Consider the following 26,586-nt stretch of genomic DNA (forward strand, 5'->3'; position numbering starts at 1 on the left):
AACTCACGCAAAAGCCAGGCATGTAGTGTACTCCCATCCTCCTGGCTCTGTGGTAGTGGACACTAGCGGACCCCTGGAGCTTGCTGACCAGCTCCAAGTTCAGTGAGAGACCCTGTCTCAAAAAACAAGGTGGCTAGCAATTGAGAAAAACACCCATCAATCTCCAGTCACCACATGCACACACACACCCAAAAGCATAAAGGATGCTGACACTTTGGCACATCTGTAACTCCAGCATTCTGGAGGCCGAGGCAGGAGCATGGATTAGGAAATACCTTTAAGCTGTCCCTTTAAGAGTAAAGAACAGGGTGTTTTCCACCAATGCTGGGCCCCTCCGGGGTATCAGTTCCCTGCTGCCCCCAAAGCTCACAGGGAGATATGCCAAGTGGCAGCTGTGTGTCATGATTGTGTGCAGGTGACCTCTCAGGTGGACAGGTAGGCAGAGAGGGATATAATGGGTACCAGCAGTGCTGGCTACATTCCGGGAGAGTATCAGTGACAGATCCTACTTCCTGAGCTTCCCATTGTACAATAAGGTTGGACATGTTTTCTTAGGGTCCTTCATACTTGTGTTGACCAAGAGGCCTCCCAGAAGCTCCAATCAAGAAAAACCTGGCTTTGGCAACTAGGTGCTAAGCCAGCACCACACACACACACACACACACACACACACACACACACACACACGCACACATATACACACTAACCCCACCTTTCTCCGAATCCCTATGCTGCAGCCACTGACTTTTCAGTTCCTCCACCACTGACATGCCAGGGCCCTCCCATCCCTAAGCTTTGTACGTGGAGTTCCCCAGGAGAGCAGTATTGCTCCCTTCTGGATGCTAGAACTACCTGGAACATGGTAGGTGCTCAGTAAATAGAATAAACACGTGCTTGCCTCCTGGATTACACAGATCCCCTCTTTCACCCACCAAACTCCACTCTGCCCTTTGCTGCCATGAATTTCACTTCTTGAGAAGGATGACACCCAGCTGGGCCTTTCAAGTGCCTTCTCCTCTCCTGCCCCACCCCAGCTGTGATGAATACAGTCCTCTTTGATGGTTATTTTGCCCAGCCTGCTTCAGTGAGGTCTTTCTTGCTAGGCTATTGAACACGTTTGTTGAAAAAAGAAAATCCTTGACGGTCATCACATAGCAGCAGTTGGTCCACAACAGGCTACCTCTGGTCCAGACCTAGTTCTCTAGGGGATTTCACAGTTCCCCCACCCCCACATACCGTGGACCCTCTTCTGCCCTCCATCCAGATCAGAGACCCTCGCAGGAAGGTCATTTCCTGTCAGGAGGGGAGCTAGGTCTGCAGAGGAGTCTTGTAAGATCCTTCCACCCGAGAGCAGATGTGTGTACAGCTGAGAGTGGGAGGCAGTTACTCCCTCCACCCAAAATTCCGCTTCCAAGCCCACCCTTTGCACACTGCCCTAAGACTCGCCCAAAGCTGAGCCTCTCAGAGCATGGCTGCACTCCAGGACTTAGAGTTTGTTAGAAACACAATAAAGTAGACTGCGGCGGCAAACGGCTCTGACCATACACCTCTCGAGAAAAAGCTGGAGACGCATGCACACCACAGGCCTTGGGCACACGAAGGAGCCTAAGTTAGGGCAAGCCGACTTCAGGATCTGCACCAAGATCCAATGAATGCACCAATTTTTCTCGGCTTGGGCATAGCCACGGAGCTAAGTCCCCCTTCTGGGAGCGAAACGATGCTTAAGACCCGGCAGCTCAGAACTTCCCGCAGCTTCACTGACACCCCAGGGGAACCCTCATACCCAAACGTCTCTGCAGCCCGGGGCACCCCTCAGAGGGTCGGAGGGAAAGAGCCCCTTCTTCCAGCCTGGTCCTTCCCCCAAAGGTACTACCCGTCTGGCTCAGGCAATCTTTGCCCGGGCAGTCCTTGAAGTCTATATTTAGTGCCCGCCACCCCTCCCCCAGCGCTGGGAGGGGCGTGCCCCGCCCCCGCCGGGCTTGAGTAGCTGGTGTGTTTGCGGCCCGTGCCGCTCGCGCTCTGCGCTTTGGCGCCCGCTGCTGCTCTCTGCTCCTAACCCCCGCGGGGCGTCGTGGACCAACATGGGCTTGGAAGAGGAGCTGCTGAGGATCGCCAAAAAGCTGGAGAAGATGGTGGCCCGGAAGAAGACGGTGAGGCTGCAAAGTTTGCAACGCAGCCCCCGGGGCCACCGAGGCGCGACTCCACCAGCCCTGGGCTTGGTGGGCGTGCCGGCGGTGTGCCCAAAGGGAGCGCTCGGGACTTGGGCGGCCGGCTACCAGGCAGGGGAGTCCCCGTTACTTGTTGGGCACTTAGGGTGGGCATGTGCTTGGCCAGGTCTGGAGGGGATCGTGCAGGCCCCCCTGAACGCGGCTGGTACAAGTCAGTGTGGACAGGTCGGGTGCACGCGTGGGCTGCCTGCGCTGAGCAGAGAAAGCGCGAGGAGAAACACGAACCGGGGGCGAGGACTTTGGGAGTCCCAGGGCTCTGGGTGTGCGCAAGGCCGGGGAGCTGCAGGCGCCGAGGGAGCTGGAGGGACAAATTCTGGGTGACTCGAAAACGATCAGAGAAACTCGGGCCGAGGAGGGGGCGCCGAGGCTCATATTTGCACCCCCCGGGGAGTGGGCCTTCGAGACCCGAGCGAAGGGCCTTAGCTGGGGTGCCAGGAGTCTGTTTGCAACTTTTTCCTTGGCTGCTGGATGAGGCCCTGGCGGGTGGAGGTGAACAGGTGCTGGGCGGGGGAAGGAGAGGATGAGGCCTGGGCTGCCCCAGCGGGGGAGGTGCGCAGACGGGGGAACTGTGTCGGGAGGAGGGTCCGCAGCCCTGCGCGAGGGTCCCTGATCTCTCAGTCTCAGCAGCGTACATCGAGAGCCGGAAGGAAAGTTAATGTTTGATCTATCTAGCGATCTTTGCCTCAGGCTGGTGGCTGGCGCCTGTGCCAATTCTGGAGGGCGTGGACTGAAAGGGAGAAGACAAGGGATCCAGTGGCTAAGGCCTTCCGCGCTGACTTGCCGCGCGGGGTCCTTTTCTAGCAATGTATTACACTGGGACCTGCATTGCCAGCGCATTCCAGGAAAGTTGAAAAATGCTGGGGCCCTAAGAGAGGTTTCAGAGCCAGGAAGGGTGACAGAGGCCTGAGGAGCCAAGGAGTGTCAGGCATCCTGGGATAGCTGCAGGGCAACAATGAGATGGTGGTTGGTCCAGTGGTGAGAACCGCTCGTCTGTAAGATGATTGAATGCCTAAGGGAAGAGCATCTCTGGGGGCAGTAGGGAGGGTTGAGGAGGTGTGCAAAGCCAGTAGCAGGTCTGAGGCAGGTCGCTGAGGTGAGCGAGGCTTGCTTCTGCATGGTTGGAGGGGATGCAGAAAAATGCCGCTCACCGGCACCTGCCGAGGCAGCCGCTCCCCCCCTCAGCTCCCTGCCTTCACTGGGTTGTTCTGGGCTTCCCCCAAAGTTGCCAGCAAAACCTAACCTCAAGTCACAGGACACTTCCTCAGCTGGAGATGGCAGAACCCAGCCAAGGAACTCGAACAGAATGGTATTTCAGGTACGCAGGCTGTCTAAGCCTAGCCCCTTGCTCACCCCAGACTTGGGCCAGTAAAGGAAGTCTGGACTTGTGGGTGAGAAGGTTTAGGGGTAGAAGGAAACTCAGGAGGCTCCAGGGAAGACAGCCAGGTTGGAAGGATTAAGGGGCCTGCCATGGCTTCCCCCTCAGTCCTTTTACAGTCCTAGGCCAGCCACTCCTCTTTTCTTCTTCGGACCTCAGTTTCCTCTTCTGTGAAATGGGAAGAGGAAATAGTGCCTCTTGGAGATGAGGGTCCCATGGAAGTGCCAGAGCCGTCTCCAGGAAAGCTGCATGTCTGGCCACAGGGTCCTTACAGGACCGAGCTAATGTAGAGCCACATCTGCCTGGATGCTAGCAGGGTTTGGGTAGGCACAGAGTTCTGGGCTTCTGCCTGAGAAAGGCGGGCCTGCACTCAGAGTGAAAGCGGGCCTGCCCAGTGGTGGTTAGTCCAAGAAGGAACTACTTCCTGCAATTAGACAGATCCTCCACGTTGCAGCTTAGGGCTGGAATTTATTTATTCAGTGACTTGGGGCTTTTGTCAGATACTGTGAGCATGTACCAGCTAAAGAGTTTGCAACAGACAGACAGACAGACACCAGTGTACATTTACTGACATATCAACAGAGCTACCTCACACACACCTTCTGTTTGACTGCATGTGAGATGCGGCTCCTGCCACTAACAGGACAGGCATGGTCCACGTGCTGCACTCTGACAACTTGAATTAAAGCAGAATGCCCCAAAAGTTGACACCATGGCTTCACTGGGATATGCAAAGCCAACAGCCTCATTTATACCTTCAGACGTCACCACACAGGGACAAACTGACACAGTTGGGTCTCAGTCTGCATCCTCACTGCTTCACACCTGCACCAGAGAGACTGTTAGCCATACAATGAGAGAGACACACCAGCGGGATTGACATACAGCTTTAGGAGCCCACCTACTACACAGGCTCATGGGTGTTACTCTCCAGATGACCCAGGATACAGAAACATGTACTCAGTGGTGAGCTGCAAATGATTTAACATTGACTATGGAATTTTCAAGAGTTTAAAAAACATTAATATGCTTATAATGAAAAGAAGTCTTGGCCCAGGGCCTCCCCTGCCAGTTCTTTCCCACATACCATCAGGGGTCAGTGTTTGGAAAAAGCAAAAACACAACAAACCTGGACTAGCAAGATTGCTCAGTGAGTAAAGTTGCTTGCCGCTAAGCCTGTTGAACTGGGTTCAGAACGCGTGGTGAGCTGGGCATGGTGGTGCACACCTTTAATCTCAGCACTCGGGAGGCAGAGGCAGGTGGATCGAGGAGTTGGAGGCCAGCCTGGTCTACAGAGTTCCCGGACAACCAGGACAAACCCTGTCTCAAAAAACGAGAAAACAACAACAAAAACAGAACAAAGCCTGCTAAGAGGAGACACTGACTCCAGTGGGCCATCCTCTGACCTCCACATGTAGGCTCTGACGTGTGTGTGTGTGTGTGTGTGTGTGTGTGTGTGTGTGCGCGCGCGCGCGTGCGTGCATGCGCGTGCGCACATACAATAAATAAATGTAAAGGAAAACCCAGTTCAGGAACATGTTGGTGGCTTGAGATTCACCATCGCAGGAACATTTGCACCACAGAAACTAGCAAATGCTATGAGTCAGGGTTTTCTCCTTGGGAACTGGCTAGCGGTATTCACCACCTTGTGACTCCACTTACCCATGTTGGTACTCCATGATTGTATATATTGGCAGATTTATGCCTTGATATAATATGTGAAGCTCCAAGCCCAGTGTTCATTCCAGCCCAGCTTTTTTTTTTTTTTCCCCTGAGACAGGGTTTCTCTGTATAGCCCTGGCTGTCCTGGATCTCACTTTGTAGACCAGACTGGCCTCGAACTCACAGAGATCTGCCTGCCTCTGCCTCTTGAGTGCTGGGACTAAAGACATGTGCCACCACTGCCCGGCTCAGTCCAGCTCTTTACAAAGTTTCTTGTTTTCCTCTTCTGTGAAATGGGTTAATAATTCCGTAAAAGTGGAATAGTAAATAGGACCCACTTCCCAGGGGCCTTCTGAGAGGTGAGTGGGTGGTTTGTTTTGGAGACAGGATCTCATTTATATAGATAAGGCCTGCCTCAAACTCGATATGTAACTGAGAATGACCTTGAATTTGAAGGCTCTTCCTGCCTCTACCTCCCAAGAGCTGAGATTCCAGTTGTGAACTACCACCCCGTGTTATACGGTGCTGGGAACCGTGTCTAAGCTTCGTGCATGAGAAGCGAGCACTCCTCTGACAACTGCCTTCCCGTCTCCTCCTTGTGAGAAGTCAGCGCAGGTCAGGGACTTAGACGTGTTCCAGCACATAGTAAACCTTTCCGTAACATTAAGCATGGAGTTGTGTGCCCACGACTTCATATGCACACGAGTTCATATACACACCCGTCTGCGGGTTGTTCTGGAAACACTGAACCTCAGTGCTAAGGGAGGCTAAGGACTAACAGAGGGCAGCTCATAGGATGTGCTCCAGGTCCTGGCAAGGGGAGGCTGAGAGCTGGAACCAGCCAAGGGACATACAGGACATAGTTAGTTCGTGTTTCTCGGGGAATTAATCTCAAGATAGCCAGGGCTGGCTTCTAGACACTAAACTTGCTCTTAGCCGGAAAGCTGAGAGGCGACAGGGCTGGCTTCTGGCTGCAGGTGCCGGGAAGGAGGAGGCTAAGATGGGCTGAAGGCGTGCTTAGGACCAGGGGACCGAGTTTTGGCGGTAAGCTTCTTTCTCTCCTCCTTCTGCTTTCTACTTCGTTAAAAATACTTACTTATTTTTACTCTGTGTGCATGGGAATTTTGCCTGTATGTCCGTCTGTCTGGGGACCACATGCCTGCAGTGCCCATGGAGACCAGAAGAGGACAGCGGGTTGTGAGCCTCCCTGTGGGTGCTGGGAACCGAGTCCTCTTAGAGAGCAGCAAGTGCTCAAACCACTGAGCCACCCTCTCTAGCCCCGTCTCACTCATTCTTGCGTTTATTTACTCAGCGAGCAGCCGGCTCTCGTGCAGAAGTCTAAGGTCTTAGAGAGGAAAGCAATTCTCATTACTCAAGAGGAGTGAAATTATTTGTCCATAGAAAGACTCAGAGGTGAGGGCTGACAGCACTCTAGAAGCTGAGGCTGGAGGATCACAAGTTCAAGGCCAGCCTGGGCTAGAGAGACCTTGTTTCCAAACAAATCCCAAAGCCTTGAAGGTACACGTTCATAGGCGCTGTCTTTGTAGTGGTTCCACATTGAAATGACCCAAAAGTTCCGTCCACTGGATTCTTACTATATACCAGGAATTCTTCCAAGTATTTTATACTATTAGATAAACAGATATGTATGATGGAAAACTACTCAGTAGAAAAAAATGGAACTGTTGGCCCTGTTGATCTGAGGTAATATAGAAGGATCTCAGAAACAGTAAGCTAAGAAAGCAAAAGAGATGCTTATGCCACACTTTTTGGTTTTTCGAGACAGGGTTTCTCTGTGTAGTTCTGGCTGTCCTGGATCTCCCTCTGTAGCCCAGGCTGGCCTCAAACTCACAGAGATCCGCCTGGCTCTGCCTCCCAAATGCTGGCATTAAAGGTGTGCGCCGCCGCCGCCGCCGCCGCCGCCACCGCCACCACCACCACCCAGCGCCACACTTTTTTATATATAAAAGGCTTCAGCTGGCCAGGCATGGTGGCCGAAGCCTTTGGTCTCAGCATTTGTGAGTTTGACGCAGGAGAAGTCAGCTTGAGCTACATATTGAGACCCTGTTAAAAAACATCCTGGTGGTGGCACACGCCTTTAATCCCAGCACTCGGGAGGCAGAGCCAGGCGGATCTCTGTGAGTTCGAGGCCAGCCTGGGCTACCAAGTGAGTTCCAGGAAAAGGCGCAAAGCTACACAGAGAAACCCTGTCTCGAAAAACAAAAAAAAAAAAACAAAAAAACAAAAAAAATAAAAATAAAAAAAAAGTCTAGAAACCCTGTCTCGAAAAAAAAAAATAAAAAAACAGAAACAAAACAAAACAAAACAAAACAAAACAAAAAGAATACAAAGTCTAGGAGCTGGAGAGATGGCTCAAAGGTTAAGAGCACTGGCTGCTCTTCCAGAGGGCCTGAGTTCAATTCCCAGCAACCACATGGTGGCTCACAACCATCTGTAATGAGATCTGGTGCCCTCTTCTGGCGTGCAGGCATACATGCACACAGAGTACTATATACATAAAAAACAAACAAAAAAACAAAAGTCAAGCCAGGCGGTGGTGGCACACCCCTTTAATCCCAGCACTCAGGAGGCAGAGCCAGGCGGATCTCTGTGAGTTCGAGGCCAGCCTGGTCTACAGAGCGAGATCCAGGAAAGGCGCAAAGCTATACAGAGGAACCCTGTCTCGAAAAACCAACAAAACAAAACAAAAACAAACAAACAAACAAACAAACAAACAAATGTCTAGAGCTGGGCATGATGACCCACATTTAGGAGAGAAAGCAGAGGCAGGTGCTCTGTGAGTTCAAGACCAGTGTAGTCTACATTGCAAGTTCCAGAACAGCCAGGCTGTATGGAGAGACCAGGTCTCAAAACAAACAAAAAAGCAAAAAACCCCACAAAAACAAAGCCAAGGGTGGGGGATAAGTCAGTTAGTAAAGTGTTTGGTGTACAACCACGAGGACCTGAGTTCAAGCCCCAGCACTCATGCAAAAAGCCAGACATGGTGGCACATGCTTGGAACCACCGCAATGGGGAATTAGAGGTGGGTAGATTCCCTAGAGCTCACGGGCCAGCCAGCCTAGCCCACCTGTTGAGCCCGTGGTCCTGTTGAGAGAGACTGTCTCACCAAAACAAAGTGAATGGTACCTGAGAGAAAGCACGCAAGATTGACCTCCAGTCTCTACCACAAGCACATGCCTATCACATGCATGGCAGGCACATGCACATAAACACACACACACACACACACACACACACACACACACACCACACACACACACACATCACTTGCAGCAATGGGAGGAGAATGTTGGTTGTGTGACATTGGTGGTGACAGAGATATGCATTACAAAGAACCCAAGGAAGTATCTGGAGTGGCATCCGTGTGCTTGGTGGTGATGGCGTCATGGGAACACACGTGTGTCAAAACTCACTGGCAGACTAGAGGGACAGGCAATGTGTAAAGGCATTTATCGCCAAGTCTGGTGACCTGAGTTTGGGACCCACATGGTGGCAGGAGAGAGCCTGCTCCAGCAAGTACCCTCTGTCCTCCACAGTGCACCTTGGCAAGACACCTGGCCTGCCTTCCTCCAACAAGATAAACCATGAAAAAATATATTCTTAAAGTACCAACTCAGGAGTCGGGTGATGCCTTTAACCCCAGCACTCAGGAGGCAGAGGCAGGCAGATCTCTGAGTTTGAGGCCAGCCTGGTCTACAGAGTGAGTTCCAGGACAGCCAGGGCTACACAGAGAAACCCTTCTTGAAAAACGTTTGCTTTATTTGTTTAAATAAAAAGCACCGATTCAGGGGAGCTGGAGAGATAGCTCAGTGGTTAAGAATGAATACTGATCTTCAGAGGACTAGAGTTCAGTTTCTAGCACCCACATTGGGCAGCTCACAGCTACCCGTGGCTCTGGCTCTAGGGGACATGACATCCAGCATTCACATGCACATAGCACCTAGAGGCACATAAGCAAAACATACATATAATTTAAAACATACATATGGGGCTGGAGAGATGACCCAGGGGTTAAGAGCACTGGCTGCTCTTACAGAGAACCTGAGCGAATTCAATTCTCAGAACCCATGTGATAGCTCACAACTATCTGTAATTCCAGTTCCAGTGTGTGTGTGTGGGTGTTCAATGTCGTCTTCTTCTGACCTCCACAGGTACCAGGCACACATGTGGTGCACATACTTGCATGTAGATAAAATGTACATTTAAAATAAAATGTTTAAATTATGCATAGGAATATACACAATTAAATTTTGTTTTGTTTTGTTTTTTTTTGAGACAGGGTTTCTCTGTGTAGCCTTGGCTGTCCTGGAACTCTCTCTGTAGACCAGGCTGGCCTCGAACTCAGAGATGTCTGCCTCTGCCTCCCAAGTGTTGTTTTTAAAGGCATGTGCCACTATTGCCTGGTTCAATGAAACATTTTTAAATAATAATTTTAAAAAGCTCAAATAACCGATTTCAGGCTTTGGGAGACGGATCAGCAGATAAAGTGTTTGCTGTACCAGTTTGAAGACTAGACTTCAATTCCCAGCACCCATCCGATGACCACGTGTTCTCTCAGCATGTGCTGGAGACACAGACAAGGGATCCCAGAGTGAGCTGATTAGCTGGGACTAGCCAGATGGACAAGCTCTGGGATCACTTGAGAGGCCTTGTTCCGTACAGAAGATGGAGAGTGCTGGAGAAAGACAGATGTCAACCGCTGGTCTCCACACGCAGGCATCCACACACATGTGCACGTATACTGAAACACATGCAGACATACATATGCACACCACACTGAGACATAGATGCAGAAAAGAAGAAAAACTCATATAGTTGATACCTTCATAAAGCTGATCTAAAAGCCTGAAAATGCCGGGTGCAGTAGCATGAGCATGTATAATCCCAGCCGCTTTGGGAGGTTGAGGTGGGAAGACCCCAGGAGTTCCAAGCCAGCCTAAGCAACATAGTGAGACCCCCCCGACACACACACACACATCGAACAAAACAAACACAAAGCTCGTAGTCCTCGTCCTTGTAAGCTCACAGTAAGTGAGGGAAAGTGATGTGGAGAGAGGAAAGGAGGTATGGAAGCTTCTGGTACAACAGTAAGCCAGGCAGTGACTCCATTCCGAGGCAGACACAATCCAGGGGCATGCTGGGCAGAAAGTGAAGCGGAGGGAAAGACTAGGGCTTGGTGAAGGGAGGTGGTGGGAGGCACAGCTAGCCAACCGGTCTGGGGCCAGAACCTTTCCCTTCTCTCTTCTTCTGTGTGCCGACGCCTGTCCTTGGACCACACATCTCTCTGTTCTCCCCAAAGCCCACAGGAGTCAGAGAGAGGCCTGGGCATCACCTGTACCTCAGTGCTCTTCTTGTGACTTCCCACAGGAAGGGGCCCTCGACCTTCTGAAGAAGCTGAACAACTGCCAGATGTCCATCCAGCTGCTGCAGGTGTGGGGGGCTCTTGGGGTAGGGCCTCTGTGGGAGGGAAAGACCCTGAGGAGGTTTCGGAGGGGGCTCTTAGGGGTGAGATGCAGACATGGAGTTGGGACATGGGGAATATCTCTTGAGGGCAGGTTCTTTCCCAGGCTCGGGGGTCACAGTCTTTGGGTTTAGGGAGTAGGGAGTTTCCTTGAATCTCTATCCAAAGCTAAAGGCCTGTGGGATCCAAGTGGCCCATGACCCAGGGAGAGGATGATGTCCCCTGCTTTCAAGTCCTCCTTAGATTTTCCACATACCCCCAAACTTTACCAGAGACTTCTGGCCCTAAAAGACAAGTGCAGATCTGAGATATGGTAGCCAGAGGTGGGTCTAAGTGAAGACTTTTTCTCAGTGTCTAGTGGACTGAGAATGGTACAGGACCCTAATTACAGCCAACACGTACCCTCCAGCTCTCCACCAAAGTTACCTATCAGTATAGGCTTGGGTCTCGGGCAGGGTAGCAGGTCAGGGCCTAGTTCTAGGATAGATGACCCAGGGTCAGGGCCAGGAACCTGGAGAGGTCTAGGTTGGAGGGAAGTGATGGTTGAGCTGGTACTGCTCCCTTCGGTAAGAGTGACCAGTCCTGTGGGTCAGCTCCCATAATCCCTTCCTCACAGACCACCAGGATCGGAGTCGCCGTCAATGGAGTTCGAAAGCACTGCTCAGACAAGGAGGTGGTGTCCTTGGCCAAAGTCCTCATTAAAAACTGGAAACGGCTGCTGGGTGAGAGGGGGCGAGCCTGGTGGACGATGGGGCCTCCTCCCCGCACAGGGGAGAGGGTGCTCGGCTAGTGTCATTGAGTTATTTAATTAATGGCATGTGGCCCCTGAATCATGGAGTTCACGGTGTTGTGTGCGCAAGTGTAAGATCTGTGTGTAGCATCTAACCTTTCTTGTATGTGTCTATATGTTTCTGTTTGTGTGCGTGTTTGTGCACATTGCCTGACTCTGCAAAAATGGGTGTACTTCTATGTTCACATTCCCATGTGAGGTGTACATATTATATATGCATCTCTCTGTGTGTATGCATGTGTGCACGTGCATCCACATGTGTGCATGAGTGTGTGTGTGTGTGTGTGTGTATGTATGTATGTGTGTGTGTAATGGGCACGCATGCAGCTGTCCCCCGGTCCTGACACTTTATTCCCCAGTGCCTGAAGCCCTGCAGGGCTGTCCTGAGAAGGGGTTTTCTTCGTGGAGAGACAATGCCACTCTTTCATCTTCAGACTCCCCCAGACCTGCCAAAGGAGAAAGAGACAAAGCGAAGAGGAAAGAGAAAGGCCTCGGCTGTTCAGACTGGAAACCAGAAGCGGGTCTTTCTCCACCCAGGAAGAAAGGCGGGGGAGAGCCCAAACCCAGGTACTTCTCCCTGGGCTGCCATGTCCTCCACCAGCAGCTGTTTAGAGACTTTCTGGAAGGCATCAGCCCTCAGAGGTGGCTGTCAGTGTCTTCTCCAGTGCTCATCCTGGGGCCTTTGGCTCAATCTGACTGATTCACGTGACACTGGCTTCCCCTAGAAAGGCGAAGGGGTGGGGAGCATGCCAGCCATGTAGCCCTGGCGTTGCTCACCCTTGAGATACTCACAGGGGCCAGGCACAGTGGCACATGACTGTAAACACAGCACTCAGGAGCAGGAGGAAAAGAACGACATCTTCCTCAGTCCCTGTAACCAGGAGTCCCCCAACTTCTTGGGGTTTATGTTTGGCCACCTGGTAGTTAGTAGGTTGGTGGTTAGTTAGTAGGTTGGTGGTTAGTTAGTAGGTTGGTGGTTAGTTAGTAGGTTGGTGGTAGGTATTGTCCCACTGCCGACACACACCTTCAGAATCTGTCTTATAAAAAACAGTGGAAGGAAACAGTGCATTAGAAATCAGAAGTTTCTCAGTGTGTTTTGAAAAGTGAGAATAGTTTTTGTTTTTGTTTTTTTGGTTTCTCGAGACAGAGTTTCTCTGTGTAGTTTTGGTGCCTGTCCTGGAGCTCACTCTGTAGCCCAGGCGGGCCTCGAACTCACAGAGATCCGCCTGCCTCTGCCTCCCGAGTGCTGGGATCAAAGGCTGCGATACCACCACCCGACTGAATGTAGCATTTCTGTAGACATCTGTTTTCTCTCTTGTACTGCTGTAAGGTGAGGGTGGGCACTTCTGGACGGACCGCCCTTTCCCTGGCCACTGTGGCCTAGGGAGGCTCCCTCATCCTCTGCCCATCAGGCCTTGCTCCAGGGGTCCCTCTCCCGGGAGAGCAGTGCTGCTGTCAGACCACACAACAGCATCATCTCCAGTTTTGTGTCTTCTAGGAGAGACTCTGTAGACTCCAGGTCGTCCTCCACCTCCTCTCCAAAAAGGCCATCTGTGGAAAGGTAAAGGAAGCCTCTGACTTCTCCCTGGCTAAGGGCCTTGTACACTGGGATGGGAGTGGGGGGGTGGAGCTCTGCTCAGCAGGGGAAGCCTGAAGCAGGAGAAAGGAGGAAACCCCATACACTGTGTTACCTCCAAATCCTAGGACCGGCAGGTGTGACTCCTGACAAGTCGCTGTCACCCCAATACTGAGTACCATCTCCAAGGTCAAGTTGAGCTCAGTAAGGACAGCCAGGGCTCTACAGAGAAATCCTGTCTTGAAAAACAAACAAACCAAAACTAGTATTTTGGGGACAGAAGGATTACTATAAACTCAAGGCCTGCCTAGGCTGTATAGTAAGAGGTAGGGGAGCTGGTTATGCAGGTATTGGAGTCATACCTAGCCAAGGGTCCTAGGTGTGTGAAGGCAACCTGAGAGAGAGAGAGAGCCAAGGAACAGTGACAGAGTCTGCAGGAGCAGACTGGGGGAGGCAATGCATGGGTGAGTCCAGTCCCACACGGCTCCTTTAGAAACTGGGGCCACTGGCTTGGGAATGGCATCACAGGAGTTATCAGCCTTTTGCTGGTGGCTGCATCAGAGTGGATTGTAGAATTAAAAAGAGTTCAGGTCTTCTGAGCTGGGTGGGATGACAATGCACTTAAGAGGCAGAGGCAGGTGGATCACCAGTTTGAGGCCTAGATCTGGAAATGTTGGATTTGAGCTGACTTAAGACATTTTGGCAGAGCAAATGAATCAGTGGAGTAAGGAAGCTTGGGCAGGACATAAAAATGAGTCATTAGTATGTAGCTGACATGTTAGGCTAGAAACCTGAGTGAGGGCACCAAAGAGTTTGTGGGTAAAGGTATGAGTACAAATTGGGGTCCAGAAGAAGGGAAGGTCAAAGGTGAAAGCAGTCAAAGAAACATACCTGAGGGAGAGCCAGGCAGGCTGGCAAGTTGCCTAGTGGTGAACGGAGAGAAATGGGGCAGATCTAGGAGCCATACTGAATCCCCGGCTGGCCTGCCTGGACACTAAGGGTATGTTGGCTTATAGGAGAATGTCTTAGATGATGCACTATTTTGAAGCCTCATTTCAGTAACAGTAAGATTGCCTTTGGAAAGAGTAGGAGGACAAAATGTGGTCATTGAGAGCTTTATGAAGATTTACCCGGCCTGGGAGGTTGACCCAGATTCAGCATGGTGGGAAGTGGCAGCCCCAGCTGGTGAGTAGAGGCTCCTGAACTGTGCCTGAGGGTCTGAGACTGTATCATCCTGCCTCTGAAGAAAAGAACTCTGCAATCAATTAGTAATGTCTGCAGAGGCCAAGGCCTAAGGAAACAAGCTCCAACATCATCCTGTTCTCCACTGGTTCTCCCTAGGAGGCTCCATGGGGAATACTCTGTGAGTGAGGGGTGGAGGTGGGGAGACACTGCTGGTATTTAATTGGAAGAGATGCTAAATGTCATAGGACATGAGGCTAGCTCTGAGGGAAGGATTTGTACCTCCAGAACTCCTTTCCCAACTGCCTCCTGGCTCCTCCATAGTGCTTTCTTTTTCTTCTGAAAGCCAACCAAGCAGAATGTATCGTCTTTCTGGTAGCTGTACCATTCCCTGTGGGTTAAGAATCAGTATAGGCGATCAAAAGGTAGACACAGGTCTTAATCCTCTTATCTTCTATTTGGACTCTTGTACTTTCTACCTCTTCATTTTTGATTTCTCTCTTTCCCTCCTCATCTATGTTAGATTATTTAAGGCAGCTGTAGAGAGACAGAAGGCAGAGAGGAAGAGAGGCTTGGTCTGACCCTAGGTGGACCTTGTTTATTCATAGCCAGGGGGCATCTTTGTTCCCACATGTGCGAGTAGCCAAAATGCCTACATTAGAAGATGAGATGCAGCCCCTTATAGGGGCAAGAATGACTCCCATGGTCCGCAAGGGAAGCTGGGGAGTGTAGTCTTTCATCAGGAAACTATCAATCTTGCTGCTGAAAGCCCAGCTTTCAGCAGGTCAGAGAAACTAGAGAGATGTAGACTAAGCAAACTACTGGACAGACAGACAGACACATGGGGACTTTTTCTGAAAGCCAAAGCTTAATTCTTCATTTTACTTTTCTTTCTGCTGCTTGTTCTATGCTATTCTTTCTGTTCTATTCTTCTGCCGATGTTTTCCTCCTTCTTCCCAGATGTTCTTCTTCTGTATCTTCCCTGACGTTATCTCTCTGCATCTTTCCTTCTACATCTCTTACTTTATCCTTTTATACATCCCAAGACAAAAATTTCTATGCAAGAAAAGATTACCTCATAACCACAAGTTACATGTTTTCCAAAAACAAATTAAAATCTTTACATAGGAAGAAATCACATGAAGATCACAAGTTACATGTTGTCCTTAGAAGCCCACAAGTAGTTAAACATTTTTCTTTGTATTAATTTTCCTACCATAACCTCTTTGCCTCAAAGCAATGATTCTTTTATTACTGATTCACAAAGTTTTAAGCAAGTTAAGTGTATTTTAGCCAGTTCCCTTTGTACTGGCAGCTGATGCTTGTGGCTCCAGGGTAGCAGATTCCCATCCTTATAAAAAAACTTTCAACAAGTGGTCAGCTAACCATCTATTTTTCTTTACATACAATAGGGTCATTTAATTTCCTTTCACAAGTTTGTTTTTTTAAGGTTCATACTAGGACCTGTGATTAATTCTGTAAGTTATATGACCAAAGAACTCAGGCCTAACCTTGGGTGTAGGGACATAATTATTTTCTTTAATCATCTGCCTGTTTTTCCACAGGCAGCATTCACCAGTCTAGAATGCATGAAACTTCCTTGTTCTTATTTTTCATCTTCGGTAAATCTCACATCTAACAAAGGGAAGGTGACTGTTAGCCTATTTTTGCCTTTTTTTGTATCTCTTACTGGAGAATTGGCAGAATAACCTAAACCATTTTCCCAGTCGTCTCTACTGTCTTAACTACCTGTATCTTTTAGGCTAACTCAGAAAGCTCAGATATATCATAGATCTAACTAATCATCATTGCTCTCATAAGAATCATCTTCATTATGATCTGCAAGTAAACTGCCCAGTGAGGAGTGGGGTTTTCCCATGAAACAGTCCCACTGTACGAGATACAGTGGGATCCCTTCCCATAGTAATCACACCGTGCCGAATACAGCGGGAACACGGCAGGCAGCAGCAAGCAGGAGGAAGCACGGCAGAAGCGAGGGGCATTCTGGGAACAATCCCTCTGGGACTTTGCCTCTCGGGGTGGACCCAGAGTAGCCTTGCTATCCTCTGGACTGTATCCGTGAGCTCCGATGCTGGCTGCAGCTCCTCTGACATGGCCGCCACCACAATCTCTCCCTCCCTTTCCCTTTCTTCTCCTCTCCTCTCCTTTTCCTACCTCCTCGTTCCTTTTCACAAGGTCTCTGTTGAGGCTGGCCTCAAACTCAAAATCCTCCTGCCTCAGCTTCCCACATGCTGGGATTACAGGTCTATGTTGTCATGGCCAGCTCTGTTTAATCTCATTCATTCATGCATGCATCTGTTCAGCAAGCCCAGCTGCTGAGCATGCCTTTTCAAACCCACCATCCCCTAGGCATCAAGGACATAGTCACACCCTGGGTGACTAGTGCAGAGTGTAGCCAACTCGACTACCTGCCTGCCTGAAGGGGCAACACTGCCCAGCCCCAACCAAGGGTTCCCTTATGAAAATGCACATCCAATATGTCTTTAAGAGTTTGTTGTTGTTTGTGAGACAGGGTCTCACTATGTAACTGGGTTTAAGGATGTGTTTCACCAGGATCTCACTGTGTGAGGACCCTGGCTGACCTTAAACTCCTGGGCTCAAGCAGTCTTATTACCTTAGCTTTCCAAATAACTGAGTGTACAGACGTGTGCCACCATGCTTGGCTGTCACTCTTCAATTTTTTCTTTGTATGTGTGAGCATGCATTCATGTGTGTGTGTGTGTGTGTGTGTGTGTGTGTGTGTGTGATTATGAATGTGCACATGATGTGTGGGTGTGTGTGTCATGGGGTCAAAGGACAACTTTGTGGAGCTGGTTCTCAATTTCTATCCTTATATAGATTCTGAGGATCAAATCCAGGGCATCAGGCTTTTGTGGCCATCTCTCTGGCCCTGATCTTCCAGTATTAAAATTATTATTATTTGATTGATTGGTTGTGTACATGTGTGTGGACATACACATGGAGGTCAAAGGACAGCTTGTAGGAGTTGCTTCTTTCCTTCCACTGTGTGGGTTCCGGGATGGAACTCAGGTTGTCAGGTCTGGCGGCACACAACCGTCTCACCAACCCACAATCTTCCCGTTTTATTCGTTGTTGTTGCTGTTGCTAAATTTGTGTGTATATGTGTCTGCTTGCATGAGTTTATATATGTGCACCATACATGTGCAGAAGGTCAAGGCCAGGAAAGGGCATTGGATCTGGACCTGGAGTTCCAGGTGGTCGTGAGCCACGCTGGGACGGTAACAGATCCCCGGCAAGGAGAGTCAGCTCTCCCGGTTGCTGAGCCGTCTCTCCCACACTTCCAGTTTTTAAGGAAAGCTAGACATTCATAGTCTTCAGAGGAAATTTCCAATTGTAAATATTGGCCACACGTGCAGATTTTTTCTGGGACACAACAGGACACGGTACAGAGGTCACACACCCAAATGCTAGCTTGGGTTCAGTGGAGTGGCTGTCCCGTGCAGTGGGAACACAGGAAGAGTGTCAAGGCATGCCTCACATAGGAAGGAGAATTTGAGCTGGGAGATGGCCTGCTAACTCAGAGGACAATGTCAGGAGTGCCCTGGGAAAGCGGTGCAAAAGTGTGACATAAGGAATGAACAGGTGTTCTGGGGACTATGCTGTAACACACACACACACACACACACACACACACACACACACACACACACACACACGGCTCCATTGTAACAGAGAAGAAAGTTGCGTTCAGATCTGGACTTTGGCCAGGCAGCTTCTGCACACTTGCAGTAACTAAATTGCCCTCAAGGTGGCAAGCAAGAGCAGCAAACAGGGCCCCCAAGTGCCTCTGCCAGGCACCGAGCAGGATTTTCTGAGAGCTGGCTCCAGTGCTCAGACTGAGGGTGAGGCTGACAGACCTGGGAGCAGAAGGGAGGTGAAGCAGCTGAGTATGGTGGCACACACTTTAATCCCAGCACTCGGGAGGCAGAGGCAGGCGGATCTCTGTGAGTTCAAGGTTAGCCTGGGCTACAGAGCGAGATCCAGGACAGTCAGGGCTACACAGGGAAACCCTGTCTCGAGAAAACAAAACAAAACAAACAAATCAACAAAAAAGGAAAGTGCAGATACAATGCATCTAACCCCTGAGTCTCACTAGTGATGCCCTTTCTGGACTTTGGCAGTTCCTAATGATATGAACATGACTGCCTGGAACAGCCCAGACACAAAATCTAGGCAGCCAGCTCCTAGCCAAGCTGGAAGGCACAGAGCCAGGGTCCTGCCAGGAAGGCAGGGGAGATGCTCCACCTTGCATGGTAAGGAGACTTTGGAAAACTCTCGCTTCTAGACACAGTGAAATATGTTGGCGGAACTGGAGAGGCAGACAGCCCTGTCCCATGTAGCTCAACCACTTGGAAGTTGGATGGATGACTTCAGACAACTCAGTTTCACTCTGTGAGACTTGCTCTATTGATCTGTGGAGTGGAAGTAATTTTGACTCCCTAAGGTCACTGTGAGGATCGGATGGTGAGATGGAAGGCCCGGCGTTGTTCCCAGCCCACCCCACACTCTGCACATGTGGAACAGTCACATTCATATGCAGTATGAGTAACCGGATACTTTTTTGCTAGAGTTTTCTTAGGTCCTTTTAGTCAACACACCCATAAGATGGGTGCCACTGCTATTCCTATTTTACATGTGAGAAAACATATTTGGGGGTAAAAGAACCCACCCAAGGACGTAGAGCTACAAAGTGGGTGCACCAGGCTTTGGCATTACCTCTGAAGCCTAGAAATGCAGTGTGTATGCGCGCGCGCGTGCTCGTGTGTGTGTGTGTGTGTGTGTGTGTGTGTGTGTGTGTGTGTGTGTGTGTGTGTGCGCGCGCGCGCGCGTGCGTGTGCGTGCGTGCGCGCACATGGAAAACTTTGGGGAACTGGTTCTCTCTTTTTACCATGTGGGTTTCAAGACTTGAAATCAAGTCATCAGGCTTGGTAGCAGCTGTCTTTATCTGCTAGACCATCAAAGCCTGGGTTTTTTTTTTTTAAGATTTATTTATTTATTATGTATATAGTGTTCTGCCTGTATCCAGAAGAGGGCACCAGATCTCATTACAGGTGGTTGTGAGCCACCATGTGGGTGCTGGGAATTGAACTCAGGATCTCTGGAAGAGCAGTCAGTGCTCTTAACCTCTGAGCCATCTCTCCAGCCCCCGGTTTTTTTTTTTTTTTTTAAGATTTATTTATTTATTATGTATATAGTGTTCTGCCTGCATCCAGAAGAGGGCACCAGATCTCATTACAGATGGTTGTGAGCCACCATGTGGTTGCTGGGAATTGAACTCAGGACCTCTGGAAGAGCAGCCAATGCTCTTAACCTCTGAGCCAGCTCTCTAGCCCAAAGCCTAGATTCTTTAGGGGCTGGGGTATGAGACTGGTCCTCATTATGTAGCCCAGGCTGGAACTCATAATCCTCTTGTCTGGGCCTCCTGAGCACTGGAATCCCAGGGATGTGCTACCACACCCAGCTCTGGAGCTTGGACTCACTCAGGGCAGGCATTCCAAACAGGACAGCTGTCACTACTGTCTGCCCCAACGCCCTGTGCTGTGGAGTTCCTTTACATCAGTGGTTTCAACCTTCCTAACACTACGATCCTTTAATACAGTTCCTTATGTTATAGTGACCCCCGATCGTAAAATTTTCATTGCTACTTTATAACTATAATTTTGCTACTGTTATGCATTATAATGTAAATATTGGATATGCAGGATGTCTGATATGTGACCTCCAAAGGGGTCACAATCCACAGGTTGGGAATATGCTCTATATGCTCTATATGTTGTGTATGTTCCTTGGTGAGCCTTGGACTTTATGTGTGCCGGGCCACACATATCAGTAAGGACTTCTTTCCGCTGAGGAGATGGGAGAGTGAGTCCTCCTGTAAACCCAGGGAGAAGGGTTACTCACTGCCTTCCAAAAAGAATACACCTCCCTCGGGATGAGCTCCATCTGCACTCCCTGGTCCTTCATCTCTTTATGATCAACTCCTTCTGTCTGTCATGCATTCAGCAGAGGATATCGAGCACTTGCTGAGTGTGGAGTTAGAGGAGTGACTGAGCTGCATGGTCTCTGTGTGGACTGTCATTTGAGGATGGAAGCAGACAATGTTTATAAACACGTGAGCCAGTTAATTATAGACGTGGGTAAGTGCTATGCAGTAAGAAAGCAGGGTAGAGACAGTCTGTCTTGCCTAAGGTGATGGAGAACATCTCCCTGAGGATATGTATGGCCTTTGGGTTGAGACCTGACTGACATGTAGGATGGACTTTGTGTTTTTAACTCTGGGAAACGCCAGCTACTCAGTCAGTCCTACTCTCAGACAAAACTCTTTAGGCATACTGGGGTTTGGAGGTACACGCCTTTGATCACAGCCCTAGGGAGGCAGAGGCAGGCAGATCTCTGAATTTGGGGCCAGTCTGGTCTACAGAGTAAATTCCAGGACAGTGAGGGCTACACAGAAACCCTGTCTCCAAACACCAAAATAAAAAAAGGAAAGAAAGACCGGGAGATAGCTCAGCAAACATACGTGCGGTCTAAAGCACTCGTGAGAAGCTGGATGCAGCAGAGCATGTGCATGCTTGTGTTCCCAGTCCTGGAGAGATAGAGACAGCTCCCTGGCTGGCCAGCCTAGCCTAAAAGTGGTGAGCAAGGTCACAGCAAGAGATTCTATCTCAGAAAATAAGGTGTGTGACTCCGGAGAACACCTGAAGTTGACTTCCGGCTTCCACACACGTGGACGCACACATTCACACAAATACCAAACACAAAAATCAGCCAGTTGGGGCTGTAGTTACTAGCATGCTTGCCTAGCATACTCAAAGCCTGGGTTCAGTCCCTGGCACCTCATAAACCAGGCGGGGATAGACACCTATAACCTTAGCAGTTGGGAGTGGAGGCAGGAGGATCAGAAGTTCGTTGTTATCCTCAGCTACTTGATAAGTTTGAGGCCAGCCTGGACTATGAGATTTTTTTTTTTTTCATCTGGTCTCTGCAGTAAATGGGATCACTGTAGACAATGTACCAGAGACAGTGAAAGTGTTGGCACACAGCCCTGAGCTGTGGTCTTGGTGAGTCACTCCAGGTACAGCTCAGTGAAGGGATCTGCCAAGTTTGTTTCTTTGTTTATAAACAGGGTGGTGAGGGTGTCAGCCACCAGCGACTCCTATAAGGATGAAACTCGAAAATGTTCGAGAAGTGCCGGGCACAACTCTGGTCCTTGCTGAGTCAGGCCTGTTAGATGGTGGTAGAGAGGCATTAGTCAGTAGACTGTGAGCTCCTGGAGAGAGGGAGGCAATCCCCCTTGGCTGCTTGTTCTTAGCAGTTTCTGGAGAGTAGGGACCTGATAAATGATGGGTGGGTGGGTCGATGGATGGATGGTATAAATGTATGCAGTGCCTGATAAATACGGGATGGTGATATAAACTTACGTAGAAGGGGACAACCAGCATAGTGCAGAAGAGCTGGGAGCTGGACCATTGAGTGTCCCTTGTTCTCTATCAAGTAGAGCACAGTGGTTGGTGAAGAGTCTGGGTTTCAGAAGCTCAAATGCTTGGGTTTGAGTTTCTACAGGCACCCAGATGTATGACCAGAGTCAAGCTCTTATGTTTTAACTCATTTTTTTGTTTTTGTTGTTTTTAGGCAGGGTCTTGCTGTGTAGCCATGGCTGGCCTGGACCTTACTATGTAGACCAGGCTGCCCTTGAACTCACAGAGATTCACCTCCGCCTCCCAAGAGCTAAGATTAAAAGGAGTGTGCCACTACACTGGGCCTCAAGCTCATCTTCATTACGCATCTTCCTTCTTTCTTCTTTTGTTTTTTGTTTGTTTGTTTTTGAGACAGGGTTTCTCTGTGTAGCCCTGGCTGTCCTGGAACTCACTGTGTAGACCAAACTGGCTTCAAACTCAGAGATCTGCCTGCCTCTGCCTCCTGAGGGCTGGGATTAAAGCCGTGTGTCACCACCACCCGGCTATAATTCATCTGTTTCTAAGGTGGCAGCTCTAGTGTGGGATAAGAGTAGTATGGACCTGCTGGCATTGCTATGAGGATCAAATGGGATGACCGTTGTCAAAAATCTAAAACAGCCTCTGCCTCAGAAGGGAATTCTGGAAATCAGAGGAGAGCATCCATGGAAACATCTGGAATGCTATTCTCCATAAGTGGTTTGTTTGCCTTGTGTCAACATGCCCATTACCAATTGTCATCCTCAGATCTAACAGCAGCAGATCTAACGTGGAAACTCCCAAGACCCCCAGCAGCCCCTCAACCCCCACATTTGCCCCCTCTGTCTGTCTCCTGGCCCCCTGCTACCTCACAGGGGACTCTGTCCGGGACAAGTGTGTGGAGATGCTGTCAGCAGCCCTGAAGGCAGAAGGTGAGGGCTTGGGCCAGGGGTGAGGGAGGAGAAGTGGAGGCCAGATGCCATTTATTTATTTATTTAAATTTTCTTTTTTTGAGACGGGTCTCCAGTAGGGGTATAGAGATGCCGTTGTCAAGAGGCATCCCTGGCAAAGTCACACAGAACTGATGTCTGTTTCCTGGTCTCTTTTAGATGATTTCAAGGACTACGGAGTCAACTGTGACAAGCTGGCCTCAGAAATAGAAGACCATATCCTCATGTCACGTGGGGCTAGGACTGCCTAGACTGTCTAGTTGGCGGAGTGTGGGAGCAGCTCTGGGGACAGCTCCGTGCTCTGCCCTTGAACCAGAGCTCCTAAGTGCAGCTGATACTGCTGTTAGGTCTTACCCTGCCCCTCAGTGGGTTCCCTGGGTTTATCTGGTGGCAGGTGATGCACCAGAGGCCCAAGGAGGCACTGTCAACCATTGGAGCTCCTGCAGCTGAATGGAGCTGCAGAGCTGGGGTTTGAACCCTGAAAGTGTGACTCCAGAACCTGAGGGCTTAGTTGCTGTGCTAAACGGGCCACATTATGCAGGCCTCAGCTGGTCAAGTCATTGCCTGCCAGATATGAATGAACAGAGGGCAGCATGCTTCATGCACGGTGTTCCCCGCCCTCCTCAACTCATGAACTGCGCTCTGTGATGCCGTTAGGCGGGCACTGTGCCAGGAAACTGACACTTCTTGACTCTTAATGCTCCCACCCATTCCTGTGGTGCATGCTAGTGTTCTCATTGTGTACACAGGGAACCAAGGCTGGAGGCTCCCAAGATGTCACAGCTGTACTGAAAGTCTTGGTCTACGGTCCTATGTATAAGAAAGTACATTTTTATAATAGAATATCACTATGTAGCCCTGGCTTGCCAGAACTCCCTCTCTATGTAGACCTGGCTAGCCTCAAACTGCCTGCCTCTGCCTCCCGAGTGCTGGGATTAAAGGCACACACCAGCATGCCTGGTGGATCTATATGCTCATACATACGATCATATGTACTTTCCCTACTGATTTCACCTCCTGATTTTCTACCTTTTATTTTTTTTCTTTTTTAAAAAATAGCCGGGCAGTGGTGGTGCATGCCTTTAATCCCAGCACTCGGGAGGCAGAGGCAGGCCGATCTTTGTGAGTTCGAGGCCAGGAAAGGTGCAAAGCTACACAGAGAAACCCTGTCTCGAAAAACAAAAACAAAAACAAAAAAATGTATTTAACTTTATTTTAGGTGCATTGATGTCAGATTCCTTGGAACTGGAATTACAGACAGTTGTGAGCTTTCCTGTGGGTGCTGGGAATTGAGTCTGGGTCCCTTGAAAGAGCAGCTCTTAACTGCTGAGCCCTCCACTTTTTTTTTCCTTTGTTTTGTTTTTCAAGACAGGGTTTCTTTGTGTAGCCCTGCCTATCCTGGAACTCCCTCTGTAGACCAGGCTAGCCTCACACTCAGAGATCTGCCTCCCAAGTGCTGGGATTAAAGGCATGTGCCACCACCGATCACCTTCTGGCTTTCCTCGCCCTGTGGAGACAGCGGAGGTGACTAACTGTAATACAACTCTACCACAAGAGAAGATTTGCTTCTTAGGGAAAATAGTTGCTTGCCACTGAAAGGATGTTGTACTTTCTCTCACTGCAGACAGAGGTTTACATGTCTAAGAGGAAGTGTGGAATGAAGGGGAGCTCCAGGGGAAAAGGATTCTCAGTGGCACATGTGACGTGTGACTGGCTCTGCCTGGGAGACCAGGGAACAGACTATAGGCAGCTAACTTGCCTGTTTCTGTCTCCTGCCTGCAGCCAACCCTTGGTCTACCCCGGCACAGCCTCTGGTAGTTTCTATTAGCCATTGTTCATTGATTATCCAGCCATACCTCAACAAATTTTGTGTTTTCCAGTCTCTCAGCAAATACATTCTCACCATTTTCTGTCAATTCAGGAACCCAGAGCTTCGGGGTCTCAGGACTTCATCCTCATTGTCTCCAGAGCGGTCAGTGGCTTCCAAGCCCCGTTGGAAGCAGAGTGGGTGGCCTGGTACCCAGTCCCAATTCTGTCCTCCTCCCATTTGCTTTCTCCATGGTCTGTCCCTCTTGGGAGGAGAGTTGCTAAAGCCTCAGCAAGCCAAGGGGAGGATGAATACAGGGCTCATATGCTCTGTGTCCCTCAAAAGATCTGTCCTCTGTGGAGTGACCCTGAACTAACATGGCATGGGTAAGGCATGGGTGTGACCCTCTGAATCGTCCCCAGAGTCCTCAGGACTGCTTTCCACCTGATCCTTCTCAATGATACTGGTGTATGCAGGAGGAACCAGAGAAGCTGGTGTCCCCAAGCATCCCCTCGGATCCACAGATCCACACTAAAGAAGTTCGGGATGGCAGTTTTAAACTCATAGTCTGGCTCCCAAATGCTTTGTATGTATTCTCTTATTTTCTTTTTTTTTTTTTTTTTTTTTTTTTTGGTTTTTCGAGACAGGGTTTCTCTGTGTAGCTTTGCGCCTTTCCTGGAACTCGCTTTGGAGACCAGGCTGGCCTCGAACTCACAGAGATCCGCCTGGCTCTGCCTCCCGAGTGCTGGGATTAAAGGCGTGCGCCACCACCGCCCGGCTTCTTTTTTTTTTTTAAGATTTATTTATTTATTTATTATGTATACAGAAGAGAGCACCAGATCTCATTACAGATGGTTGTGAGCCACCATGTGGTTGCTGGGAATTGAACTCAGGACCTCTGGAAGAGCAGCCAGTACTCTTAACCTCTGAGCCATCTCTCCAGTCCCCATATTCTCTTATTTTCACAGTCTTACTGTACAGATGACATTAAAACAAAGATGAACAAAAGCCACAGCTCCACCTCCTTCCCACAGTCCCTGAAAGTCAGCCGCCCCGCGCTGCACGTAGCCCTGGACTCTGTCTCAGCTGTGTGTTCTCCCAGCAACAGCTTTGTCTTGCTTCCTTCGCTTGGCTCAGGAGACCAAGAAAATGAGGCTGGCCTCTCCAGCCCTGCCCTGTGTCTCTAGAGGGGAGGGGGAGGATCTGGGCCGCTGGGCTTGGACAGTACTAACTATGGTCGGTGGCCGGGGGTGACTTCCTGCCCATGAGGGAGCAGAGAATGGCCGTTAAGAAGAGGCCTGGCGCCGGGCGGTGGTGGCGCACGCCTTTAATCCCAGCACTCGGGAGGCAGAGCCAGGCGGATCTCTGTGAGTTCGAGGCCAGCCTGGGCTACCAAGTGAGTCACAGGAAAGGCGCAAAGCTACACAGAGAAACCCTGTCTCGAAAAACCAAAAAAAAAAAAAGAAAAAGAAAAAAAAAAAAAAAAAAAAGAAGAAGAGGCCTGGCTTGCAGCCCTGGCCCCACTGGGACTTTGCCCTCTGACCTTGAGCAAGGACCTGAACCCTTTCCAAGCCTCAGCTTCCTCATCTACTTGTGGGAGAAGTAACTGGCCAGTCATTCCCAACGTAGATCCCTGGGATGAAAGGCTGTGTGCCTAAGAGGGAGGGAGAACTCCGAGCAGACACTGTGGGTGAGGCTGGGGTTGCGGCTCGGTTGGTAGAGTGCGTGCCTATAATTCTAGCACCCAAAAGAAGGAAGTGAGAAGACTAGAGAGTTCTCGGCTATCCTTGGCTACGTCATCCTCAGCTGCGTAGAGAGATCTAGGCTATACTAGACGGCAAAAGACCTTGTCTCAGAAGAAATTGGAGGTGGCCAGGGAGAACAGGACTGCCGACTAGATTTTGTTGTTGTTTTGTTTTGCTTCTTGGTGTTTTGAGGCAGGGTCTCCGTAGCCCTGGCTGTTCTGGAACTTGCAGTGTCGAGCAGGCTGGCCTCAAACTCACAAAGATCTGCCTGCCTCTGCCTCCTGAGTTCTTTAGGTGTGCACCACCACGCTCAG

The 26,586-nt window shown here is 49.8% G+C and overlaps 1 protein-coding gene across 1 annotated transcript in view; it reads left to right on the top strand.

Annotated features, from left to right (window-relative positions):
- The first annotated feature begins 1,995 nt into the window (after nt 1-1,995).
- Tcea3 (transcription elongation factor A3) overlaps nt 1,996-26,586 on the top strand; it is a 29,409-nt gene continuing 4,818 nt past the window's right edge. The window contains exons 1-7 of the mRNA XM_059255199.1: nt 1,996-2,150; nt 10,654-10,716; nt 11,364-11,469; nt 11,972-12,104; nt 13,036-13,098; nt 22,539-22,702; nt 22,880-22,935. Of these exons, the coding sequence (XP_059111182.1) occupies nt 2,082-2,150; nt 10,654-10,716; nt 11,364-11,469; nt 11,972-12,104; nt 13,036-13,098; nt 22,539-22,702; nt 22,880-22,935 (654 nt within the window). The 5' untranslated portion in view covers nt 1,996-2,081. The remainder of the gene's footprint in view (nt 2,151-10,653; nt 10,717-11,363; nt 11,470-11,971; nt 12,105-13,035; nt 13,099-22,538; nt 22,703-22,879; nt 22,936-26,586) is intronic.

This window comes from Peromyscus eremicus, chromosome 2, assembly GCF_949786415.1.
Source record: "Peromyscus eremicus chromosome 2, PerEre_H2_v1, whole genome shotgun sequence".
In the NCBI taxonomy this organism is placed as follows: domain Eukaryota; kingdom Metazoa; phylum Chordata; class Mammalia; order Rodentia; family Cricetidae; genus Peromyscus; species Peromyscus eremicus.